Source organism: Musa acuminata, chromosome BXJ1-6 (genome assembly GCF_036884655.1).
Source record: "Musa acuminata AAA Group cultivar baxijiao chromosome BXJ1-6, Cavendish_Baxijiao_AAA, whole genome shotgun sequence".
In the NCBI taxonomy this organism is placed as follows: Eukaryota; Viridiplantae; Streptophyta; class Magnoliopsida; order Zingiberales; family Musaceae; genus Musa; species Musa acuminata.
In genome coordinates this window covers 7,774,330-7,798,662 of record NC_088332.1, presented here as the reverse complement: position 1 = coordinate 7,798,662, position 24,333 = coordinate 7,774,330, and the positions used below count along the sequence as shown (strand labels likewise).

At 43.0% G+C, this 24,333-nt stretch overlaps 5 protein-coding genes and 1 long non-coding RNA gene across 8 annotated transcripts; 3 read left to right on the top strand and 3 right to left on the bottom strand.

Moving 5' to 3' along the window:
• Positions 1-1,960: 1,960 nt before the first annotated feature.
• LOC135582549 (NAC domain-containing protein 92-like) lies at positions 1,961-3,845 on the top strand. 2 transcript variants are annotated; one of them, XM_009405571.3, is made up of 4 exons: positions 1,961-2,074; positions 2,226-2,420; positions 2,538-2,818; positions 2,953-3,845. In XM_009405571.3, exons 2-4 carry the CDS (start codon positions 2,234-2,236, stop codon positions 3,526-3,528), a joined length of 1,044 nt encoding a protein of 347 aa, XP_009403846.2. In that variant the 5' UTR covers positions 1,961-2,074; positions 2,226-2,233; the 3' UTR covers positions 3,529-3,845. The 2 variants fall into 2 exon arrangements, with proteins under 2 accessions (XP_009403846.2, XP_065042797.1); XM_065186725.1 differs by lacking the exon at positions 1,961-2,074 and having other exon boundaries at positions 2,084-2,420.
• Positions 3,846-5,886: 2,041 nt separating this feature from the next.
• Positions 5,887-7,866, bottom strand: LOC135582542 (E3 ubiquitin-protein ligase SIRP1-like). Of its 2 annotated transcripts, none has more exons than XM_065186722.1 (2): positions 7,404-7,866; positions 5,887-7,023 (listed from the first exon to the last, which is right to left on the bottom strand). In XM_065186722.1, the coding sequence occupies exon 2, from the start codon at positions 6,980-6,982 to the stop codon at positions 6,002-6,004; it is 981 nt and encodes a 326-aa protein (XP_065042794.1). In that variant the 5' UTR covers positions 6,983-7,023; positions 7,404-7,866; the 3' UTR covers positions 5,887-6,001. The 2 variants fall into 2 exon arrangements, with proteins under 2 accessions (XP_065042794.1, XP_065042793.1); XM_065186721.1 differs by having other exon boundaries at positions 7,573-7,858.
• A 1,326-nt stretch (positions 7,867-9,192) lies between these two features.
• On the top strand, positions 9,193-11,991 carry LOC135675412 (putative disease resistance protein RGA3). Its single transcript, XM_065185565.1, has one exon. The coding sequence runs from the start codon at positions 9,193-9,195 to the stop codon at positions 11,989-11,991; it is 2,799 nt and encodes a 932-aa protein (XP_065041637.1).
• Positions 11,992-13,005: 1,014 nt separating this feature from the next.
• On the bottom strand, positions 13,006-16,825 carry LOC103987304 (ADP-ribosylation factor 2-B). Its single transcript, XM_009405566.3, has 7 exons — positions 16,682-16,825; positions 16,248-16,406; positions 15,159-15,229; positions 14,751-14,870; positions 13,979-14,097; positions 13,465-13,546; positions 13,006-13,239 (listed from the first exon to the last, which is right to left on the bottom strand). Exons 2-7 carry the CDS (start codon positions 16,393-16,395, stop codon positions 13,237-13,239), a joined length of 543 nt encoding a protein of 180 aa, XP_009403841.1. The 5' UTR covers positions 16,396-16,406; positions 16,682-16,825; the 3' UTR covers positions 13,006-13,236.
• An 81-nt stretch (positions 16,826-16,906) lies between these two features.
• Positions 16,907-18,152, top strand: LOC135675997 (uncharacterized). Its single transcript, XR_010514103.1, has 2 exons — positions 16,907-17,147; positions 17,327-18,152. It is a non-coding gene; the product is annotated as an uncharacterized LOC135675997 (long non-coding RNA).
• Positions 18,153-18,491: 339 nt separating this feature from the next.
• LOC135582537 (guanylate kinase 2, chloroplastic/mitochondrial-like) lies at positions 18,492-23,902 on the bottom strand. The gene is made up of 5 exons (XM_065186724.1): positions 23,563-23,902; positions 22,361-22,492; positions 20,807-20,998; positions 19,533-19,879; positions 18,492-18,761 (listed from the first exon to the last, which is right to left on the bottom strand). Exons 1-4 carry the CDS (start codon positions 23,830-23,832, stop codon positions 19,541-19,543), a joined length of 933 nt encoding a protein of 310 aa, XP_065042796.1. The 5' UTR covers positions 23,833-23,902; the 3' UTR covers positions 18,492-18,761; positions 19,533-19,540.
• Positions 23,903-24,333: the final 431 nt, after the last annotated feature.

The following is a 24,333-nucleotide window of genomic DNA, read 5'->3' as shown; positions in this document are numbered from 1 at the left end:
AGTCGATCGAAGCATCGCAAAATCCCACACTTGGCATCCGAGTCTCTGCCTGTGACAGGCAGACGAGTATTCTTAGCTGGCAAATCCGCAACATAGGGCTCGCCACATGCCATTCTGGAATTGTAGTCATCCCTAAGCTTCTGATGCAGAGAACCTTTGCGGTTCACATAATAAACCAGAAAGGAAGAGAGAGAGAGAGAGAGAGGGTAGTGTCATGGTCAGACTCATCTAATCCTCCGACGACGACGAACTCAACTTATCATAAATACATCATCACGCTGGCGCGTCGAGAACACGAATCGCCTGCCATGCGTCGATCGAGGGGAACAAAATCGTGAGCTTAATTGCTAATCCGTTGACCGACCGGATGACTTGGGAAATCACCGTCACACGCGGTGTTTCTAATCCATGGCTGACCAGAGATGAACAGCTGGTTGGTTTGGACTGGTACGGCCCACCCAATAGGTTTCGATGCTCAGACAATTCACACCACCGAACTGATCATCGTTGGATACTTTTAACGTTGACTTGATGAATCCGATGATTTAGACGGCCGATCCGAGGGTGTCAGGACGATCCGGCTTGGGTTCCTTTGACGTCATCGTGGGCATCAGCAGCAGCACCTCGACAGAGAGAGGTTGGATGATTAATTGGCTGTGCCGCCAACCTTTTGCTCTGCCTTCAAGCTTGCAAGATTAGCTTCCACACGTTGCTTGTTGGTTGGGTCCCACACGGTTGATGGTGCGGCTTTCGACGCCATTAATTATTATTCTCTTACAATTGGTCGTCGATCGATGTAGCAAACAACAACAATTTTCTTTCATTTTTATGTTTCTCGGCCAACTCTTTCTTTTATTTTCTTTACATCAACCGGATCGTTGATGTGGATCGAGAAGGAAGTATCCCATGGGATCAACCCATCTCTTCCCGGTTTGATTGCTTATCCCATGGAAAAGCAGAATCAGACACGAGGAGCTCCGATTTCTGCTTTTCCGGATGGATCGATCCATCCGTTTGTGCAACCATGGTTAAGAATAAATGCTTTTTCTTTCTTCTTTCTCTCTCTTTCTCCTTTACGTGGACTAGGATAGGGAATAGGGATGGGGAGGTGGGTGTAGTAGGCTCACAGGTACACGTTGGAGTGAGGTGGCGGAGGAGCGTTGACACACGTAGAGGAGGAGCGGTGGCTTGAACCCGAAGCCGCGCCGCTGCCGGGTTTTCCGGCAGCCTGGGGGGCCTGCTGGGCGTGAAAGCGAGGCCTTTGGGAGTTGGCCGTTGTTAGCTTTTGGGAGTATATGGCCGCGAGGATTGTGTGAATTCCCGCTGGTTGTATATATATCTGGACATGCTTAACATGATGCTTCTCCCTCGGCGGCTCGGCTCATCGACGCCTTTACTATTACTCAACGAAATAGTATACAGCTCGGTCCGAGTGGAAACACAATCGCCGAGCTATGTGCTTGGCCAGAGCCGAAACACGTGAGCCTTCCTGTTGGTGATGCATCATCGGAAGGCACGTAGTCGCTGCGGCTTACAACGTTGAACAAAAACTCGCCAGTAGGTATGTCCTTCCGACTTCGAAAGGTCGGTTCGGCTGCACGTACGAATGCATCTGCCTACCTCATCTCCTCTTAAACTAATCCATAAAGTTGACATTCATATTTAGTTTCTGGCCTCACAAGATCAATGCCGCAACACACTGAAACCACCTTACTACAAGCTCTCTTGTCATGTTGCACTGAGATACCTACCAAAATGGACAGGAAGTGGCATAAAGAAGAGAGAGAGAGAGAGAGAGAGAGAGACCAGGACAAACTTAGTATAATCTATTCCTCCACTAAAATATAGGGTGGGAACAGTTATATTCTATTCATGTAAAGAATTATGTGGGCTGCAAAACCAGTAACTGCAGCAATAAAAGACTGGGGACCTTCCCCCATGAGGCTTCTCCTAGAAATGACTTGAATGGCACGGATCTTTGGCTTCGAGGAACCCACCCTGCGCCTATTTAAGTAGCTCCCTGCCCTCTATTTTCTTCTTTCTTAAATCCACCTCGAAGTCGCAGCACAATTTGGTATGTTCTCCGTTCACATGTATCCTCGCTTGTTTTGTTCCCACTCCTGGGTCTTCATTTTGCCTGCAGCGTCTTGCATTTTTGGGAAGTCGTGAGGTTGCATAGCTTTCTGTGTTCTTTCTCTTCATCTTTTTATTCTTGTGTTTCCAAGGTGCAATCATGGTCGATGTTTCGGTGCTCAACATGGATGATGACTGCATGGACTTGCCCCCCGGCTTCAGATTCCACCCCACGGATGAGGAGATTATAACTCACTACCTCTCGCAGAAGGTTATCGACCGCGGCTTCAGCGCAAGAGCCATGGGAGAGGTGGACCTCAACAAGTGCGAGCCATGGGATCTTCCGAGTAATCGACCTGCTGCTTCTCCTCTTTCATACATCTTTTCTTCCACCCTGATTCCTTTTGCTGCTTGGTTTTCTGATCGTGTTGACTCGGGCGTCAAACTTTGTTTCGATTCTAAAGGCAAAGCGAGGATGGGAGAGAAGGAATGGTACTTCTTCTGTCAGAGGGATAGGAAGTACCCGACTGGCATGAGGACCAACAGGGCCACAGAAGCTGGCTATTGGAAGGCCACAGGAAAAGATAAGGAGATCTACAGGGGGAGAAGAGTCCTTGTTGGGATGAAGAAGACGCTGGTGTTCTACAGAGGAAGAGCTCCCAGAGGACACAAGACTAATTGGGTGATGCATGAGTTCAGGCTCGAAGGCAAATTCCCATTCCCCGGTGTCCCAAAGTCCGCAAAGGTAAACTCATCTCTTCTCCATGGCGACCAAACCACGAGATTTCCTTTCATCAGAGAACTTAATCGTTTTCCGTTCCTTAATTCCTTTAGGGCAAAACTTACGGGTTGTCGGAAATCTGAACTTTGTGATCGCAGGATGAATGGGTCGTGTGTAGGGTCTTTCATAAGAACATGGGAATAACGAGAAGCCCACCACCACCTGGATCAGAAAGGATTGATTCTCTTGGAAAAGATCTCTTTGACTCTACCGCATTGCCCCCTCTCATGGATCCTCCTTACCTCAACTCCGACGCGAGACCTAGCTCATGCTTCATCGACAAAGAGGAAGGCTTTGATTTCAAAGATATTCCTAGCTTTTCCGCCATGATGGGCATGGAGGATCAAGTGAGCTCAAATCCGCCTCAGAGTTCGGTCTTCTACTCACAAGTCCTTGCCCAAAGCCCTTACTGGTCGTTTCCGGGCCACTTGCACCAGCAGCAAGCAATGACGAGAGCTTTGGCTGCCGACCATGATGCATCTTCTGCCATCAGGAGGCATTGCAAGATGGAGCAGTGCTGGAACAATTCGATGGGCTGCCCCTCCCAGGACACCGGCCTGAGCACTGATCACAACACCGAGATCTCCTCCTCCATGGTGTCAAATCACTTTGGCGACTTCGACAATACTTCATGTGGACCGGTGATAAATTTGGACAATATATGGAAGTACTGAAGGGGCTAACTCCATGGGGTTACGATCGCTTAATATCTTATCTCCAACTCCTCTCATGTCTTATTAATCATAGAGGAGACTGCGTGGACTCTTACTGTACATAAATTTCCTATCGTACGCGTAGTGTATCTCTCTCTCTCTCTATACGCTAAGGACAGAGAAACGGGAGGAGGTGTCAGAACTAGTGTGAATGTTTATTCTCTTGATCTATCTCCGGGATTCCTGTCCTGTATCATATACTTAATTGTGTCAGATGGAACTGCTGCAAATTGTATACCTTTGTTGTAACGAGATCATTTGGGTTTTGTGTTCTAAAATGTTCTGGATGTGCATATTCGATGTCTTAATCGATGATATATCTTCACCCAGATACTATTTTCCATGGTGCAATTAGATCCGGCGTCGTTGCTTTCTTGGTTTGTTCAGTCCTTTCAGACTTGTTCTTAATTTGCACGGAGAGCGTGTCCCGTTGAGATCAATTAAATTCACTTCAAATTTCTCGTCCTTTCATCCGTCATCGGCTTCTCTTCTCTTCAGTAATTTGAGTTGCTCAAAAATCTAAAAACGACACGATGACTGTAATCTGTAAAGATGAGCTGAGCCAAGATAAGTTTGAGGAGGGAGGAAGAGGAAGAGGAAGAGGAAGAGGAAGAGGAAGGGTTCTTCTATTCGTGTGATTTGCTTGGCTTAATGGCTTACTCCTTGCACGATGGTACAGTAATTAGGCTCAGCTTTCATGCATTAAAATCCGGAGAAAGAAAGAAAATTTGCGACAAATACTCTCTGCCTACTCATGTAGAACACGTGCAACTTGTGCCCTAATCTTGGTGTTATCTATCTATCTATCTATATGCAGCTGCACTACAGCGTGTTCTAACTCACCCAAGAAGCAACACTGTGTACTGCGAACAAATAACTTGGCACAGAGAAAAAACAAATGCCATAGTGGCAGATACTTGCAACACAGTCATCGTTGGGAAACATTCATATATTCCTTGCTTCATGCTACGGAAACCCGACGACTTTTCTTGGAAGCAATAGCACACCATATACCTGTGCTAACCAAGACTTCCGGATCTTGTAATTATTTCATGCAGTTCGTATCCTCGGCAGTGGTATGACGTCAAGCACCGTGTAGATTACAGCGACAAGCGAGCTCTCCATCCACGTCGAGCAGCGGCACCAGATCTTGCTGAGCTTTGAGGAGAGGCATCTCAGCTAATTGCATCACGCCATGGCTTGTCTTTGCACCCCCTCCCCCTCCCAAAACAAAGACCAATATCTTCTACATGCACAAATATGCTGATCTTTTAACGTGTACGTATACACTTGTCGCTTGCTTTCATCATGTTTTCCGAGTTTAAATTGCTTTCTGTGATGCAGAATCCCGGGAGTGTGCTATTCTCATCATCCATGATTTGGATAAGTCATGACATGGTTTGTTCAACCAGCTCCTTCTTAGTGTTTCCCTCTCCTCTCTCTCTCTCTCTCTCTCTGTCTCTGTCTCTATTTGTGTTTGATCAAAACTGACTTCCAACTATGCTGTATGTGATGCTTATCAAGAGATTTCATGAGTTCTGGAATGTTAAGCAACCGGATAACCAATGGATGTCTTAGGCAACACCAATCAATTGCTGCTGGTCATAGTGCTACCTAAACCAGTATTGTTGTTTATGCTAACCATGAAGAATGTGTCTATCAAACGAGAACTGGCAGCAAGCATTTTGCCTTATTTAGTTTAATCGAACAACGAGGTAAGATTATGCAAGCTTTTGATCATAAGAGATGATTATGCTACTTATTTAGTTCGGAAAAGTGAGACGATTATGTAACATGAGCATGTCTTGCAAGTCATGCCTCGTCGCTTCTTCCATCGCAATTCGTACGTCATAAGAAAAATGGCACGCATCCATGCAGCCGACGACACCTCTTCCGGTCGCCGATTAGAATTGGCTTGGCCACCCGAGTTACGGATGCATGGCTTGATGATTCCCAAAAGAATGATTCTGGTTAGGTGCTGCGAGTTAATCTTCTGGGAAAACTGAGGCAGACAGGCGAAGACGAATGATCTATTGCTGTTCTGTTCATGACTGGTTCTCAAGTCATACTCTCCATTGTTGCACGCTTTTATCGAGTTCACGTCTTCACGTGTTCGTCAGATCGAAAGCAGCTCGAGAATGGCGAGCGGATCGACAGGCCAAAACACAAGGAACTGCTGCAATCGATCTCCATATTTGAACTTGCATGATTTCTAGTATCAACCGGCGCTGCAATCGATCAGACATGATGAGATATTGTTACCTGCTGTTTGCTGCAGGTATACGCGTCCAAAGCGAACGATCACAATAGAAGGGGAACTCGAGAATCGAACAGTGCATGTAGTTTCGTTCCTTCTTTCGGCATGCTAAATCAGCAGATGAAACGATATATGTACAAGAAGCTACCCAAAAAAACCCTCGAGGCAGCGGCATCTTCAATTCTCGTTTGGCTGAGAGTTACTCCCTGAGGTCGATGATGACGATGATGGGGGCGACGAAACAGAGCTGCTACTGCTGCTCTGAGACCCTGGCAAAGAGAACAAGCGATGGGAAGGCCAAGGAAGGCTTTCCCCACCACCGACGCCCTCTCTGCTGACACTCCCGCCTGCGCTAGGGACCACCTTCGATTCATCGGCAGGCATCTGAAACCGGCAAACAGGGCACGAACTATGGAGGTCCAGCCACGGCAAGATGCAACCGCTGTGGAACGTGTGCTTGCAGGGCATCTCCCTGCCCTCATCACCCACCTCCAAGTCCTCCAAGCATATCGAACAACTCGTATTCTTCTCGATTTTCACCGTCGGCATTGCATCCACGGCCTCTTTCAGAGCCGGCGGCGTCCCGTACCGGCTCGTCTCGCTCTCTGCTAGACGCTGCAACAAAAGATCCAGACCCGGGCCAAGAAAGTAGTCTCCCGGAGAAACGCCGGTGGTGCTGCTGCTGTGGCTTAGCAGCTGGTTGGCATCCGATGATCCTTGCAGAATTATGGGATCGGTGAAAGGATTGATGAGGATGAGGCTCTCCCGACGCCTTCCGCTCTCCCTCTCGGCGTCGGCCCCATCGGACTCCCGTCGGTTCCCCTCCCGGAGGACATGGAGCAAGTGAAGGATGGCGGAGGTCCTCCTCCGCCTTCGTCGAATGGTCTCCACTTGGCGGTCTCCGTCCGGGTCCGAGTTCTCCCTCTCCTCTTCCCTGTGAACTCTCCGGCGGCGCAAGGAGCCACCTCCGAGCATTCCGAGCCAGATCGGGGCCCACAGGGAGAGGGCCTGATCGTCCATGTCTCCTCTCGCATCCATCTCTTCCACGAATCCACCGTTACAATGTGGGCATTTGAGCTCCATCTCCACGATCGGACTCACCAATTGAGAGCACATGTGGCACCAATATCTAGCGGCTATGGCCTCACTCTCACCCATCTTTCCTGCCGCTCGCCCTCCACAGACAGCCCTCCTCCGGTCTAAACATATCACAACAAAACCAGATGCGATGAATGGAAAACGCAACAAAGGAAGCTTAGAGGAAACACGAAAGGTGAAAATAGTCGTAGCGAGATGTTAATCCAGCAGGGAAAAATCCTAACGATAAAGGAAATTTGTGTTCTTGACATTACTGACAAGAATTAAAGGAGAACATAGTTTCTCCGATTTAGTCTGCTTTCTGGACCTTCCAACATGCGGAAGAACAGATCCGTATCAGATCATCAAAAACATCAACTTTCTTCTTCATTCATCCAATCAAGAAAGCAATTTGCACGCAGGGAACATCATATTCCGAGGAGATCAAGATCAAGATTCCCCCGATAAAACTCGCAAAAGGAGTGCAGAGATCGAACATTACAGGTGACAACGGATCCGAAATCTGAGACGGCAGAAAATTCAGGTCATAGAATAATCGCACGCCTCATAGGATGCGGAGGAGGATCCGTCGTCGCGAGACCGAAGAAAGGCAAGGGGAAGATTTCCCAGAATACATCTTCGTGCGAGGAAAAAGAGAAAGATAGATATACCTGCGGAGGCGAGGGCAGGGCTCGGATGGATCGAGTATGGTGGTGGAAAGAATGGTGGAGGTCAGAAAAAGAAGCACATCCGATGGTTCTCCACCATCCCTATATACGAACAGAGGCTATCATTTGGTTGTCTATTTGTGCACTTACCACCATACGACTGATCTGTAAAAATTGTTCTCTCTCTCTTCCTTGTTTTCCTATTTTAAATCTTTGTTTTGCTGTTGTCTTCTTTTCCGGACGGTGGTTGATGTTAATGTATGCTTTCTCCGTCGCCACCGCCCACCGCCCACCTTATGTGTACCGCAATACTAAACCGGAGCTCCTCACACTTGTGCGTGTGTGTGTGTGGGGGTCAGACAGGGGATTGGATCCTTACTTGGCACTCAACGACCGGAAAGAAGAGGGACGCCACCGCGTGTGCTGTACAGCAAGAAGCCAGCTTTAGATTTTATTTGGAGTGCGGATGCTGTGCAGGGCAGTCGGACCAACCGTCCCATGTTGTTGTACAGCTGTTTACGCTTTATACAGAATTGGAATGGATCCCACCACGATGAATCATTGTCTCATAGATTTGGGCTCGGATTGGTTGTACCTCTATCGATCTAATGCGGTGGGACATTATGGGGTGTTGGATTTAATGTCTCACTTGCAGTTTTGCTGCCGATTAAAAGGGATCTTCCGATCGACAGTTTGGGAAGACGGAGATTTGTGAATGCAGCAGCAGCACCATTGAGGTTATTGTTGGGTTGTTGATGCGGTGCGACCCAATGAGAGCGTTCGATTCAACTCAGCTCTCGCCCAATCGGAGACTCCTCGGTGATCGCGTGGTCTGAATCAAGAAACCAGCACGGCCGAGATGCCATTAGTTGATCGAATTTAGATTTGGATTGTGGTTGAACCCAATTTTGTAATATCATTCTTCAACTTATGCCCTCTTGTTAACGTCGGCTAACTCTGTATTATTAAAAATTAGTTTTAAATTTATTTTTTTTATAATTATAAAATAATTAAAATATTAGTAAAAATAATTTAAAGGTATTAATTTTAGTTTAATTTTTAGATTTTTCATTTGATGTCCTTATTTTTTCTCTAATACCTTAAATATCTCTCATTGTTGTCTGATCGACTCTCTTCATAATCGACTTCATTTAACCCTTAGTTCCATCATAGTTTTCGTCTATCTAACTTCTTACTCATTGTGCATCGTAATATTAAAGTAATACTAAATTCGCTAATCTCTTACTTAACTTCAAAGGTTAACTCCATCTAATTGTGTGCCTACCCTAGTTGTTATTTTACTCGATTCAATTTACATATTTAAAATATAAAAAATAAATAAAAAAATAAAAATTTTAAATGAAATGCATCATATGAGACAAATAAAAAAAAAGTGTTTTGTGGAAATTGCCCAAAGGTGAGGTGTATAATCTTTCTTAAGTACTGGCGTAATTATGTAATTTTAATATCATTATTAATTAGGTAGAGGTATTCCGAGTCAAAGTCAAGTCGATCCACCACCTCCAGTTCCTCTCTCCGCACAAAGATCCAGCGGCAGCAGCCACCACCACCTCCTCCATCTTGTCATTCTCCTGCTCCTGTCCCCTCGACCGATCACTTACCATGGATCGGGAGGAACTTCTCAGAAATCTTGTCTCCAAGCTCGGCGAGCTAGCGCCTCTCGTCGAACTCTGGAACAAGGGCTTCGGATGGCTATGCTCCACTGTCGGATCCGAGATCTCCCGCCTCCTTAGCGTGGAGGACGATGCCCAGAAGCTCCATAGGACCTTACTTCGGGCCCAATCCCTCCTCTCCGACGCCGAGGACCGCCGCTACATCGTGGACGAGTCCGTCAAGGGCTGGCTCCTCGAGCTCAAGGCCGTCGCCTTCGACGCCGACGATCTCCTCGACCGCTACCGGACCCTCCTCGACGTCGCCAAGCTCGCCAAGGACGGTGATTCGCGGAAGCGGAAGCGCTTCTGGTTCGGCTCCGTCGGCCCGGACCTCGGTCTCCTCCAGCGCCGCAGCATCGGAATCGAGGTTGCCAAGATCCAGGACAGACTCAAGGAGATCGCTGATGGCCGAAATAATCTCCAACTGAAGCCCTCCGATGGGAGCAGGCGAGCCAAGAGTTCCCCGGATTCGGTTCCTCCATCGGCCGTGGCGTGTTTCGATCGATCAAACGTCGTGGGGAGAGACGAGGACTGCGAGAGGATCGTGCGTGCCCTGACAAAGGAGTGCGAGACGGTTCCTTCCGTGATCCCAATTTATGGCGTCGCGGGAGTCGGTAAGACCGCTCTTGCCCAATTAGTCTTCGACCATTTCTCTGAGAAGGATAGAGGGGAGAATCACCCCAATCCTAAACGGCCTTCTGGAGATGACAAGGGGAAAGGACCAGCGGTTGCGGTTGGCGACGACGAGTACTTTGACTTGAAGATATGGGTGTCGCTGCCCAAAGGCTGCGATGTTATCACGGCTACGAAAGAGATCGTCGATGATATAACCAAGAAAACCTGCAACGATCGGAGTTTGAACATCCTGCACCATCGTCTCAAGGAACTCCTCGACGGCAAGAAGTTCCTTCTGGTGCTCGACAATTTCTGGGCGGACGACTGCAGCTTCTGGGACACGCTGCGCGCTCCTCTGCGGTACGGAGCCAAAGGAAGCAAGGTTTTGATTACGACTCGGAGCAAAGTGGTGTCGAGTCGGATGACGACGCAGCAAGTGCTCCCTTTAGAAGGCCTGAACGAGAGCGATTGCTGGGCGCTGCTTCGTGGTGTGGCATTCCCGCATCCTGAAGAGACCGTCGTTTCTAACCTGGAGGAGATCGGTAGGAAGATAGTGAGCAGATGCCAGGGATCACCTTTGGCCGCAAAGTCGCTCGGCGCCATCTTGTACGACGAAAACGACGAAGAAATCTGGGAGAGCATCCACCAGGAGATGTGGGCTCTCGAAGAGAACAACAATGAGATATTGTCCCGTCTCATGATAAGCTACCGCCATCTGACCTACCCGCTAAAGCAGTGCTTCGCTTACTGCTCCCTCTTCCCAAACGGATACGAATTCGACAAAGACGAGGTGGTCCAGATGTGGATAGCAGAAGGCTTGGTTCAGCGCAACGGGACGAGGAAGCCGGAGGCCATCGGCGGCAGGTACTTCGATCGCCTGCTATGGGGGTCGTTCTTCGAGAGGTCACACAAGCAGAAATACCGAATGCCCAGCCTGATCCATGATCTAGCCCGCCTCGTATCCAAGAATGAGCTACTGATCGTAGAGGATGGCGTGCTGCATGATCCGCCGGGACGGCCTCGTTATGCATCTCTGTTTCACCCAAAGCTAAGTACGGTGACATTGGAGAAGCTCTACGCTTACGAATGTCTGCGGACACTCAGATCGTATGGCGAATCTAAAGTGGGGCAAGTTCCGAAAGATCTTTTCTTCAAACTAAAATGGCTGCGGCTATTGGATTTGAGCAATAGTGACATAGAAGAATTGCCAGATTCGGTCGGTGATCTACTTCTCCTTAGGTACCTCGGCCTCAGGGGAACTGGCATTCGACGGCTGCCCGAATCGGTGAGCAACCTGTACAATTTGAAGACTCTGGAGCTGAGCGAGTGCGACAAGCTTTCGGAGTTGCCCAAAGGAACGAGCAAATTAGTCAACCTCAGGCATCTTGGCTTGCATCTCGACTGGGAAAGGGATGCTGATCTGAATTCCATGCCACCCGGAATTGGGCGTCTAACTTCTCTGCAGACGCTGTCGAGATTCACCGTCACCGCCGGCAGCGAGTGCAACATCGGCGAGTTGAAGGATTTGAATCTTAAAGGACAGCTTTGCATCTCTAAGCTAGAGAAGATGGCGGATGCAGGCGATGCCGGAGCGGCTAATTTGATGGGGAAGAAGTACATCAGGAAGCTGGCGCTGCGGTGGACCGCTCAGCCTCTTCAGACCTCAGCCGATGAAAACCGAAGAAGGAATCCGCATGAGCAAGTTGCTGACAGGCTTCGTCCTCATAGGAATCTCGAACATCTATGGATTGTGAACTATCCGGGAAGAACATTTCCGAATTGGATGGATGATCGGTCTTTGTGGAAGCTAGAAACGATGAGACTCTCCGGCTGTGTCAAGTGCGAACGCTTGCCTTCGCTTGGGCGGCTACCGCGGCTCAAGAAGTTGCACGTAGAAAAGATGGACCGGCTGAGAAACTTGGGAAATATATTGGGATTTCCAACCTTGGAGGTTCTTACGATTAGGAACATGCTTTTATTGGAGAAATTGTTTGAAGTGGAAGCAGGTGAGATTCGCACGCTCCGTGAACTTAACCTCGTCTCCTGCCCCAAATTACGTGAGCTGATTCCACTTCCATCGACGACAATAAAACTGGAAATAAGTGACTGCGAGCTTCTGAACTCTGCTTCTTGAATTCTATAGCCTCTGTAATTGTATCATGATTCAGCAGCGGTTGCAAACCTCACGTGTACGGCTGCTGCTTATGTAGGTAGGCTCATCTGATGGACGTTCTGCAATTTTTTTCGTCGGTATAAAATTTCATGTATAATTAATTCATCACATCATCTTTGGTACTTGGTGTTATTGGTATTAAGTTGCTGCATCTGTATACCATTCATTCGAGACTGGACCGCATATGCAAGGATGGAAAGAGGGATGAGAAAAGCCAGCCAGCCATGTTTGACGAAGCTTGTGTGATAAGAATAGAAGCCACTTGCGTTGGGACTCGCATCGACGACAAGAAAAGAGGCAAGCCACGGATGTAGGGCCTGCTTAGACGAAAGAGCATAACAAGGCTGGAATTATTGGGAGTCATTTGGTGCCAACTGTGACAAGAGAGTGGAATCCATGGCCTTAAATGAGCTAAGATCCTATTGGCCTCTAGTGTTTGTACTGCTGCAAGTGCAAAATAAAGGGAGGAGCACTTATGCCGAGGAGTAATGAATTCGGTTCCATCGTTTGTTCTTGGGAATCATTTTGGCCCCTTCTCTTGTTTCTATTTCTCAGCAGGTGTATGACTCTCTGCTGGTACAGGGAAAGCAGACGCTGTTCTTTTGTTTTCTCACTTTGAATTAGAAGAGGGGCTCTCTTTCAGGAGTTGACAAGTGTGATAAATAGCTCTCTGTTTTTAATTTTCCTGAAGAACTTAGGAGGATGAGTCTGTCTGTCATAATATAATAACTAACGTATGCCAAATATTCCATGCTAAAATTTTGTTTTTCAGATGGCAATATAGTTGATCACATTCGACCACCCACCCTAAAAGGTAAACTTTCTACATTCATCTGAATTAATTGCTCGGTTGGTAAAAAAAGCCCATTATGCATCGTCCCTACCAAGATAAGCAAATCCTATGTCAAAATAAAATATCAGATAAAATAATAGGGCCAGCATCATCCCCAAACCTATTCAACAAAGCGAGTAGCATACCAGCAAAAAGAATTCATAAACATAGAACAGGTGTAAGGTAGCCAACACGGTTATTTTACTGCCAAAGTATTACTTAGGTTTTGAAAAAGCATAAGACAAGGGAAAAAGATGACCCATTCAAGTGAAACATTATAAGTTGCGTTGGTTCCGATGTGTCCCAAAAGCGTGCAACAATGTGGGAAATTCCATAATACTGATGCTGTCATGCGCCCCTCCAAGCAACCTTGGTTACTGTCAAATAATAAGCATGTAAGCACCAAAATATTGGGTCACCACGACTGCATATATACCAACTCTCTCCTCCATTAAATAGAAAAAGAAGAAAATGATGCCACGACTCTCAAGAATTTGACAAATAAAAAGGGAATTGGTGCATGCATGCGATGCACGCATACATAGACTTGGATTATAAAGTTCTAACCAACCATAAGGATGAACAAAAGAGTTAGTAGATACCTTGCTGGCAATGTTGCTAGAAAGCCAGTCGAGCCCCTCGTATAAGCCCTCACCAGATGTGGCACAAGTGCTCTGTATGTACCTAAAACAATATAAAGTGCAGAAAACCAGTCAGCAGTATGAACGACCTATATTTTTTAATCAATCATAAGAAACCTGAAAATTTCTGCAAGTGGTCCTTTCAAAAAAGAAAGTCACCAGATGTATGAAGAGATTTTCTAAAACATCCGGTTTGGTTGGGAAAAAAAAAAAGAAAGTCAATGGTCCTTTCTAGAAAGCCAATCTGGATTTTCTAAAAAGCAGCTTTCTGACCAAAATTTTAAACCTTCAAATGAAAGTCAAGTGGTCCTTTACCAAAAGAAACAAACAAAAGGCTACCTAATATTAAGTTTATCTAATGTCACCATCAAACATATGCTTTGATCTATTTGCAGAAAATCAACTCCTTTACATTTCTGCACCTATATATATATACATACATATGTATTAGCTCATCAAGTGAAGAATATCTTACCAGTGTCGCTGACGCAGGGAATGCAGACCAAGCTTATCAGTGATTTCAGCAGCATTCATTGCATTTGGAAGGTCTTGTTTGTTAGCAAACACAAGCAAGACAGCATCCCGTAACTCATCCTATCAGTATCGAAACACATTAAAAACAGATGGAACAGTAATCCATAGTAATAAAAAGATGCTACGTTGCTAAAGAAGATATCTGACATGTTTTAAATTTCATATGAACTAAATGATTGGTAAAATGGGTTAAAAGGGCATTCAAATACCAAAATGTTGATCCACCAAACGATGAAAATCATGATTAGATAAATCATTTGAAAGAATCATCCGGTGAATTATTTACCCAATTAGTTTCTTTCTCAACTAACTTTGTATCCAAAAATATAAAAAATGGATCTTAATAGCTTTTATCGGTATAATGATCATACATATCTTTTTTTCTTTTGTCATCTAAAATCACAAGAAATTTACAACTGTTATCATATAAGTTCCTTCTATCACACCAATCAACAACTTTGTCACGTGTAGGAATCATTCACTTAATCCACTAGATAACCATGTAAGTGAAATTTTGTATGAGATTATGTATGAAGTAGTGCAGAACAAGAACATTTTCTTCATTTCTAAGGTTAATTGATGGCAGAAGTCAAAGCTTATTTAACATAATCCAATAAACACAACAATTCTACTTGAGTTAGGCTTTAACAAATCTGTTTTATGCGAACAGAACATTACATATTTAAAGGCATACCATCACTAGAAGAAGTTACCTCATTTAGCATCCTGTGGAGTTCATCTCTTGCCTCAACAACACGATCACGGTCATTGCTGTCAACAACGAAAATAAGGCCCTGTGTGTTCTGGAAGTAATGCCTCCACAGAGGTCTGATCTGTTCTTCCAAACAGCAAGATCACCAGAACATAGGCGTTGAGTAAACAGTCAAACAAGTTGCATTTTACCAGAATAATCATAGAGACAGAATCAGGCTACTTTTTACAAGTAAAGTACTGATATGTAGCATACCAATTTAAGATAACCATACCTTAGAACACCTAAATGTTTTGTAAAATAATAATTTGTTGTAGGCAACTTAACCTCATAAGATGATCATCTTCAAACAACTCTTGTCACAGATGCTTGGATAATGAAAAACAGGCTAACATAATCACAGCAATACCTTGTCCTGACCACCAACATCCCATACAGTGAAGCTAATGTTTTTGTACTCAACGGTCTCCACATTGAATCCTGCATTAAAATCAACCAAATTTATTTAAAAAACTTTTAAATCTACGATTGTGTAAGCATGTACATTTCGATTGCTAAACACCAAGCAGCCATTAAGTCATTCATAATTTATTAAAAGTCATGCTTCTGCTATAAGAAAGCAAAAAATTATGCTCATTGACAAAAAAAAACCTTAATTGCTCATGTGTTGAATAAGTAAACACGGTTTAAATGAAAATGTAATCATCACAACTGGAAGCCTCATCAACTCAACCAACGATTTCTAGAACTTATTTTTGATATAAAGCTATTTGAGGACAAAAAGTGAAGGTCATATTTAGAGTAGGAAAAAGGAAAACAAAGTACTAATCTAGTTAAATACTCCATATGCATTTACTACAGTCCAAACAAATCAGGATATGACCAAAAAGCTAAAATTTTTTGTAAAACTGTTGATACAATGATTGTTGGCAATATCTGTCAGTTACACTAGCAATGCAACAAAAACAATAAGTAGATAAAAGATTAATAGAAAACTCAGGAATTTCTTTCATAGAAGTTAAGAGGTACACATAAAGGAGAGATAAATCATGGTTTGGAGACTATGCCCCGACATTGTCAGTATCTTTGTGATAACATATTCCATGAGTCCGTTCCGCAAACAAAATACTCAATTCGACAGGTGAAATAAAGAGAATTATCATGAATTTAAATTTGTTTCAAGTTTCTTTCCTCCCATAATTTTAGACCCATTCTCGTGAAGCAGAAAGCTAAAATTATGATTGTGAGCAAATAGAGCATAAGCAAATATGAATTTATGAAACAAGACGATCAATGTTCACAACCACCTATTATATATTTAGAAAAAAAAAACATGTCAATTAGATCGGCGCAGTATCACCAGCGCACCATCCAAACACGAACGTGAGCCTTATTATCTGAAGTATCAAGTAGCCATCACAGAAATAAAGAACACTTCATTCCAGAATATTAAATTTTAATTGGGAAAAGCACATTTAGGGAAGCGAACAATACTCACCAATGGTTGGAATGGTGGTGACGATCTCTCCAAGCTTGAGCTTGTAAAGAATTGTGGTCTTACCAGCGGCATCAAGCCCGACCATCAGGATCCTCATCTCCTTCTTCGCAAACAGGCGGCTAAAGAGCTTTGCGAACGACAACCCCATCTTTCCTTCAGCTATCAAGAGAAAACATAACGAAAAATCAGCCCAAAAGGTAAAAACAACAAAAATGCACGGATCAAAGATCCAACACAATAATAAATGAGACTAAGATATGGAAAGGCTAAAAAAACCCAAGATCCACATGAATAGGGTTCCGATCCGAGAGTCCCCACAAGAGATCGATGTATGATTTAAGACGGAAGAAGAAGATTGAGGATTTCGGCGATCGATCATTGCGGCGATCTTCTGGATCAGACATACAGAAGAAGGAGAGGAGGATCGGAATCACCTGGAGATCGCGAAAGAGGTGGAGAGATCGAGAGGGATGGGGCGAGAGAGGCCTCCGCTTCTTCCCTTCCTTCGAAACCGCACGGAGAGGGGAAGGGAAAATGGAGATGCAAGGGAATAAATAGAAAGAACGCAACCGATGTCACGTGACTGTCATATGGTGTTCGGTATAGGTCAGGTTCGTAACTGTTCGAAATAACGGCACCGCCGTTATGATGATTTTTCACGACTGCGTTATAATAAAGATAACAACTGAAGAGATTCTTTAAAACGGCCTTTTTACGGCCTCCTATCTTTGCGATCCTCAAAACCCTGCCCTGTTTTCTCTGTCTCTCGATCTGTCACAGGATCCGAGACCCTTCTCCTTCTCACTTCTTAACATATCTCCATACAACCTCTTTCGTTTTCCATTCTGATCGATTTGACGGAATTCTAGGCCGGGGTGCGCCGATCGTTGCTTCCTCCGGGTAAAAGATCAGATCTTGGTTTGGTCATTTATTGTTTTTCCTCTGTTCATAAGCCCTAGACGGAAATTTTAAATTTCGAGTCCATTTTCTCTTCTTCCCTCGTGTATGTTGTCTCTTTATCTGAGCTATATTGCTGAAAACTGCGATTTTTTTTTTTTTTGGCTTCTGTGAGGGAGCAGCGAGGGAGTGTTCCGTTATCGGACTCGAAGGTTCTGGGAATCTCGCAAAATAGAAAACAAGTATGATCATTTTAGGGATTTTGTTGTTCTGCAAAGGTTGCGGTTTATTGGTCATACAATCATGTAGTGAAGAAGCTGCATTAGGTGGTGTTTATGACTTTATTATGAGTAATGTGGCTTTCGTTTTTTTGGCTGCGACTGACCAAAATTTCTTTGCATTCTAAAGGAGGATATGGAGTTTGTTTAGTATAATAAACATACCTAAATGAGTTTGCAGATTTAGCAGTCGACACCACGTATGTAGTTTCTCCGGCTTCTTTGCCGAGGCATTCCAACAATAGTGCATCTGATGTGTTTGCCTAATTGCTTGGAACTTGTAGCGTTGCTTCATTTACTTGTAATCAGTTGAGTTATCACGTCTTGGACCTATGTGGGACCAAAGCGGGTGAGTTTGGTTTGCTTAATCAATTTGGGATGGGATGCTGGAAAGAAGCTCAGATTGGATGTACAACCCATATCGGCGCTGAACCCAGAGAGGGGGAAGCATGAGAACGTTGCTTCAGTGCCAACCACACTATTTTGGATTCGCAGCTCGATTTCGCCATCAACTTTCGGGGACGCTCAGACACTGTTTCATGGAAGAAAATTGGAATGATGCTGTGGAAAGTTTTGGTACAGTCGAGTCTGCTGAAATAAGTATTGTTCATATAATGTCAATATCTGCAATTTTGTTTTTGTATAAATAGCCTGCTTGCTTGCTTGTGAGACAGCGGAGGCTAAACACACGAATTATCTGTTGGAATGATAGCTTTCTCTACAGACTTCATTAGAGTTCCAATTTGGTAGTGTTGGCAAAATGTGCGTATGCAGTCCATTTATTGGCATACATCTCGTGTTATGTTTTGCCTGCTTCATCCTCGAGCACATTCCCCGGAGTCCAACGGCGTCAGGCGAAGTCAGGGACACCTTTTCCTTCCATTTAAACAACGGTTGATTCATTCGGTGATTCTTCAGCCTGCTTCTTTCGTATGCACGTCTTTACCGACCAATCCATTCCATGTTGCATGATTTGTGGACCCAACAAGCAATGGATATGAATTGGGGCACCATGTCCTGAATCATCAAATGAACAGTTGCAATGTTTGGAAAGTGAAAGTAGGTAGGCTTGCATGGAAAATGGGGGCATATCTGATTCTGGTAAGATTCATGGCCAACAACACGCCGGAACACAGTGACAGGCCACCTTTTCGTCTTCATAATAAACTGGGCACCACCACAAAGAAAATAAAGAGAAAAAATAAAACCCAATTTTATCACCTACATCCTTGCAAAAACTCTGCAGGAGGCAATGTACACTGCCCCTAACAACTACGGATACAAGAGTTCTTTCGTCCTTGTGGTTTCCCTCGAAGGATAAAAGTGGATGGTGAAATATCTGCAGGAAAAAAATGGCAGATAAAGTTTGATAATTTCTAGAACCAAGATTACATTTCATGATCTGTACAAAATAGTCATTCCGTGCAAATATTATTAATCATACACATGCAATAGAAACAAAAAGGATGCATCCTAATTCGATAGATGTAAAAAATATCTTTTAACCTCTTGAAATTTAATGTTGAACGAGATTTGCACATGGGGAAGACGCAAAAATCTTCGGTCTTCAAAGCTAATTGACATGAAAATAACAAAGTTAAGAGCACTAACATCGTGCCTACTTGAACCACTTAAGCCAGAACATGATACTGTTGATTGAGTTTGGAATGAGCATGGGTACGAGCCCGAAATCAGGTACCAGACACAGATGGTTTGGGAAGAGACTGGGTACTTGAGTTGTCAGTCGGGCTTGGAAACAAGTAGGGTGAAATTCATGGATACCAGTTGCAATTCCTTCTTATATGGAATCAACTAAATTTGGTGACTCATAACTTACATGAGACCTATAGATTATATGATTAAATAAGGTAAATCAAAATGGTGGAAGAAGATGATAAGACCTAAAAGAACAAGAGACTCGATTGCTCTTAGATTATGGATACTATCCTACATGAAGCATAATAGTGGGCAAAGGTTCATGTAGTCAACCTCATATAGTCCAAATGCAAAGGATATTATCAAATGTCACTAGTACATAAAATATCACAAATGCAAATGATAGGCAAAGACAGAAGACTAAACTTAATAAATGAAAGGAGTGATGGCGAACCTCTTGAACTAGATCTGGACATTGCGCCTGTGGACTTTAGCCTTCTCAGCATCAATGATGGACTCCACAAGTTCAACTGCGTCGTCCAGTTTTCCTTCAGCATTTGTAACAACATAGTCAAATTCTTTGAGATGCCTAACCTCTTCCCTAGCTGTTGCAATCCTGACTAGAAGCATTTCTGCTGTTTCTGTCTTACGAGCTACAAGCCTCTTTACTAGTGTTTCTTCACTTTCTGCGACCAGAAAAATGAAGACTGCTGTGTTGCCAAGTATCGATCTCAGTGTAGCAGCACCTTGTATGTCCACTCTCAATACAATATCGAAACCCTTATCCATGTAGTCACGAATCTGGAGACAAGAAGGAAGATTGACAAATTGAACAATAGAAGCATAGAGCATGATAGGCAAAACTCGTCCAATTGCTAGCTACACACGCAGATGCATGCCTGATTGATTAAAAGCTACATGTCATAAGCAATTATAAGAATCAATGTCAATGTGAATAGCTTATGTTTCTACCAGCTCACATTTTGCAATTACTGCAAATGATAGAAAATGTAACAGTACTGCAGTAAAGACTATTCTAAATATTTATGCCTCATGTGCAACATAGTCAGACACAAAGGTTCCTTAACTCAGTACACAGTATAGCCAGCATAGCCAAACAACAAATGAAGACAACTAAGGCAAAATCCTAACAGCAAGCTCAAGAGAAAACAGGAGAATATAGACATGAAGTAAAGTTCTAAATTTAAAGCCAATGAATTAAGTATTAGCTTGAGGAATACAAACAAAAAGATCTGATGGCCCACAAAAATATCATTTTAAAGTCTTCTGGATGAACGAGAATGTATTGCAAGAAATTATGTTTCTAGGAGTAGCTTATTGAGATGAGTATCAGTCATGTTTGGAATCACATTCTATTGAACTCCTTGGCTAAACGTAAGATACCTTACCTTTTATAAGACATAGCAACGAGCAGTAATTGGCCGGGGCCAGTCCAGGATAACAAAAGTTTGGGCTTATCCATCACAATAGATAGTTACACCCAATGACAGACAAACCAGTTTCTTAAGCCGGAAGTATGTTTGTTTGGCTAAGACCTAAAGCTTTAATGTTAAGGACTACTATCGAAAAGCAACATAGAATTATTCGAAAACAAACCTAGACCCTAAAAAAAAATCTATACGGTAAATAACTCAATCAAACGCAATGCCAAATTTTTGTTAGCAAACAGCTTAAGACAGAATGATGATTGAACTTCAAAATAAATACCTGCTGTTTAGGGATTCCTTTATAGTCCCCATAAACAAGAGCATGTTCCAAAAGCTCATCTCTTTCAATCATTGAAAGAAACTCCTCTTTGGTTACAAAAAGATAGTCCTTCCCATCAACTTCACCTGGTCGTTGTGGTCGGCTGGTTGCTGTAACAACAAAACGAATTCCTTCCCGGACTTCTAGTAGCCTCTGCTAAGCTAAGACTGAATAAGCATTGATAATAGCCATCTACAAATTGTTCAAATTTCTGTACTTGAAACAAAATCCAGAATACCCAATTTAGAGGACAAGAAAAATGATGCCTCATTTCAGCAACTACATATCCAAAAATTCAAAACATAGTACCTCCAAAATAGTTTGTGAAACATAAAAAATATATAGAAGCTGAAAATTATGTTTCTAATCCAACGGCCCTTTTTTTCTTACCTTTTAAAACAATATTAGTTAATTAAGTTACTCAGAATCAAATAGACAGAGATCAATATAGTTTTATAGTGATACATATTATATATATACATATACATATATATACATATACGTATATATACATATATATATATACATATATATATATATATACATATATATATATATATACATATATATATATATACACACACACATGCCTCAAATAAGACAACTAATCTTCCTGATACAAAGTGACATTTTACGTATAAATTTTAGAATTCAATGGTTCAAGTTTCTCCTAATCAATCATCCTGCTAGGAGGAGTAATTTCACATAAAAATTTAAACACAAATGATTTAATTTCTTTTTCAGTTGTACAATTACAAACCGTTGTTAGCACCAGGGCAGGTATAAACTGCTTGTTTCAATCTGACAGCACAAACCTAGCCATGAAAATGGATATCTCCAGCCATCATTTAGTCATCATTAGTCACAAAAAACTAATCTGAGAGTGAAAATCTAGTCAAGTGAACTGGAAGTTTTCAGACACTCATCTAATTGTATTAGTCATGAAAAAGCTAGTCATGTTAGAACTTGAACAAATATGAAGCATATTAATATTAAAAGAAATGCATATTTCTTAAGTAAGAAAAGTGATGTAAAAAAAATCTAACCAATCAGGTGATGCAAACTACAAGAAATGAAGACTACTACTATGTTCAAGCAAAGCATAAGAACAATGCAACAGAATGTACCATGTTAGATCATTAGACAGTATGAAAATCTTGAGTTCTCTGTATGCTACTGCCTCAAATCTTTTCATATTGTGCACAAGTCCCCAATTCTAGTCATGCACATGAAAGTCCAAAAACTCTTAATCCATGCAGATTAGTCCCTAGGAATATGTCTAATGAAATATTTCAGGTTATTCAATAACAGTTAGGTTGAACTAAATTGACCATCGATACAGAGAAGTTAATGGAGGGACTAACATGCACAAACCGATGAAAACTACAGGGGCATTTATATGCAAAAATGAAAGATCCTGGGGGCTAATATAACCCAAAAGAAATTAGGATAAATACTGATTCATGACATCAATGTCTTATGGTGGAAGTTAACAAAACAAAGAAGGTCCTTCACCTTGATAACTGCATCTTTGCCAACACCACTTGGTCCACTGACAACAAGGATCAAGGGATTTGGTGGCGGGAAAGAAGGAGCTGAACTGAAGGTTGATCCTAATGTTGCTTCAAGTCCTTTGTACAACGTAGCCTACCATAGTTATCATATCAGTTTCAAAACATGGACAAAAACATGCAAGAACATAGACAATAAAAAGGAGTATACGAGTAAAACCAAGTGTCATTAAAATTTCAACATCGACATCCTTGTATAGCTTAAAATTTTACTAGAATTCATATATACCAGAAGGTGTCAATCATATATTAAAAATGAACTTTCTTTATTAAAATAGACCTCAAAATGCACCTCAAAGTCATTGTAGTTTATGTAAAATGGATAGCCTCATGCATGAAGTTCACCACCATTATGGTTCCTGGTATGCTAACAACCTTAACCTCATATGCAAAAAGATCATCTATTCAAGCGAATTTGCAAGTCATAATAGAGCAACCTTATCATTACAGGAAGTCCAGACTCAAAAAGGAAACAAACAGCGTGAGACTCTCATCACGGTTTGCTTGCCTCGAGCAGTACTATTATATGTGCCCAACCTTCCCCTAGAATGCAGACACAACTTCCACCATTTGAAATCGGATACTAAGTGTCACTGAGGTTACACCGAAATTATCTTTAGCAGGGGTGAAACTGGAACATTTCACTGCTTGTTACCTTAAAGCAACTGATTTCTTTTCCAGCCAGAATCACCGGATTCTTCTTTTTATTTTTGTCTCAAAACTTCACTATTGTTATATCCTCCTCGTTTCTCAACTCCTTCAATTTCTATTCGTACAACCAACACAAGGAAATTTTAGATTATTAGGCATGGATAGCAAGCAGCTGAATTCCCACATCGAAAGAAGGAACAATACGTTGAAAATGGGCGGTCGAGCCTCCAATTAAAAGTTTTGTGTTTTAAATAAAAGGATATTTTCCATACTTATTACTTTGTTCCTATTTTTCACTAATAAAAGTTACAAAACCCACGGTCTTGCAACAAAATAGAAGAAGCAGAAAAGAAAAGAAATATGACACCACAAAATCGCGTCATACGAGTGCCCGGTTTAATGGAATACGATCCTACCGCGCAAGCAGGATAAGTTAACAAGAAGAAACCCGCAATGAATCAAGAATGACGGTCGAGGGGACGGCAGAACCCTAACCTTATCTGCAGTGGAGGGTGGTAGGGGGACGAAGGAGGAGCGGCGGGCGTCCTCGGTGGGGGCGGACGACGCCATGAGCGGCAACTCGAAGCTCTGGCTCGGGGCAAACCCCAGCCGACTCCGACCGGCAGGCCTCGAGATCACAGTGGAGACCGATTTCGGGAGGGGGAAGGCAGAAGGGAGTTGGCGTCGAGCGACGGAGCTGAGAAGTCTTTGCAAGAGCATCGCGGAGAAGGGAGACGAGGAAGGCGGAGAGAAAGGGAGCAGCATCAGAGAGAGAGAGAGAGAGAGAGAGAGAGAGAGAGAGAGGCGCCTCCGCAAGAAATCGGGCCTTCTCCATCCGCTCGCTCGTTTAAGCCCAACAAACTATAATACATACATCTGGCAACGCTTTTCTGTTTTCTGTTACAAGAAACAAAAAACATGGAAATCCCAAAAGAGGATTTACTGCAAAACAAATGCTTTGATGATTCGGGCCCACATTGAAAGGATAAGTTCTCTTACGTGTCATTTATTACCTAAAAAATACTTCATTAATCAGTCAACCTTTGAAAAGTCTAACAAACGAGTGTCGCTCATTAGAACACACGTTAAAATTGTTGGTCAGCATAATGAAACATCAAACAAGGCAAAAAGTTGGAAGTCAATATCTTCGAAGATCAAAAGACTATATATATGTTGCTAAGAGTTGAAGAAAGAGAAACAATATTATTTTTGGCAATAGTTACTGGGAAAATGATGTTATTTTAGCATAAGGTGCCAAGCACTGGT

Excerpts from the sequence above, each read along its gene's own strand:
- LOC135582549 (XM_009405571.3), top strand. The coding sequence starts at position 2,234 with ATGGTCGATGTTTCGGTGCTCAACATGGATGATGACTGCATGGACTTG. Across the intron at positions 2,421-2,537 it reads CGAGCCATGGGATCTTCCGA|GCAAAGCGAGGATGGGAGAG; the intron begins GTAATCGACCTG and ends TCGATTCTAAAG. Across the intron at positions 2,819-2,952 it reads GTGTCCCAAAGTCCGCAAAG|GATGAATGGGTCGTGTGTAG; the intron begins GTAAACTCATCT and ends TTGTGATCGCAG.
- LOC135582542 (XM_065186722.1), bottom strand. The coding sequence starts at position 6,982 with ATGGGTGAGAGTGAGGCCATAGCCGCTAGATATTGGTGCCACATGTGC.
- LOC135675412 (XM_065185565.1), top strand. The coding sequence starts at position 9,193 with ATGGATCGGGAGGAACTTCTCAGAAATCTTGTCTCCAAGCTCGGCGAG.
- LOC103987304 (XM_009405566.3), bottom strand. The coding sequence starts at position 16,395 with ATGGGGTTGTCGTTCGCAAAGCTCTTTAGCCGCCTGTTTGCGAAGAAG. Across the intron at positions 15,230-16,247 it reads CACCACCATTCCAACCATTG|GATTCAATGTGGAGACCGTT; the intron begins GTGAGTATTGTT and ends ATTTTAATGCAG. Across the intron at positions 14,871-15,158 it reads ATGTTGGTGGTCAGGACAAG|ATCAGACCTCTGTGGAGGCA; the intron begins GTATTGCTGTGA and ends TTGGAAGAACAG.
- LOC135582537 (XM_065186724.1), bottom strand. The coding sequence starts at position 23,832 with ATGCTGCTCCCTTTCTCTCCGCCTTCCTCGTCTCCCTTCTCCGCGATG. Across the intron at positions 20,999-22,360 it reads GCAAAGATGCAGTTATCAAG|AGGCTACTAGAAGTCCGGGA; the intron begins GTGAAGGACCTT and ends TTAGCTTAGCAG. Across the intron at positions 19,880-20,806 it reads AAGGAATCCCTAAACAGCAG|ATTCGTGACTACATGGATAA; the intron begins GTATTTATTTTG and ends TCTTGTCTCCAG.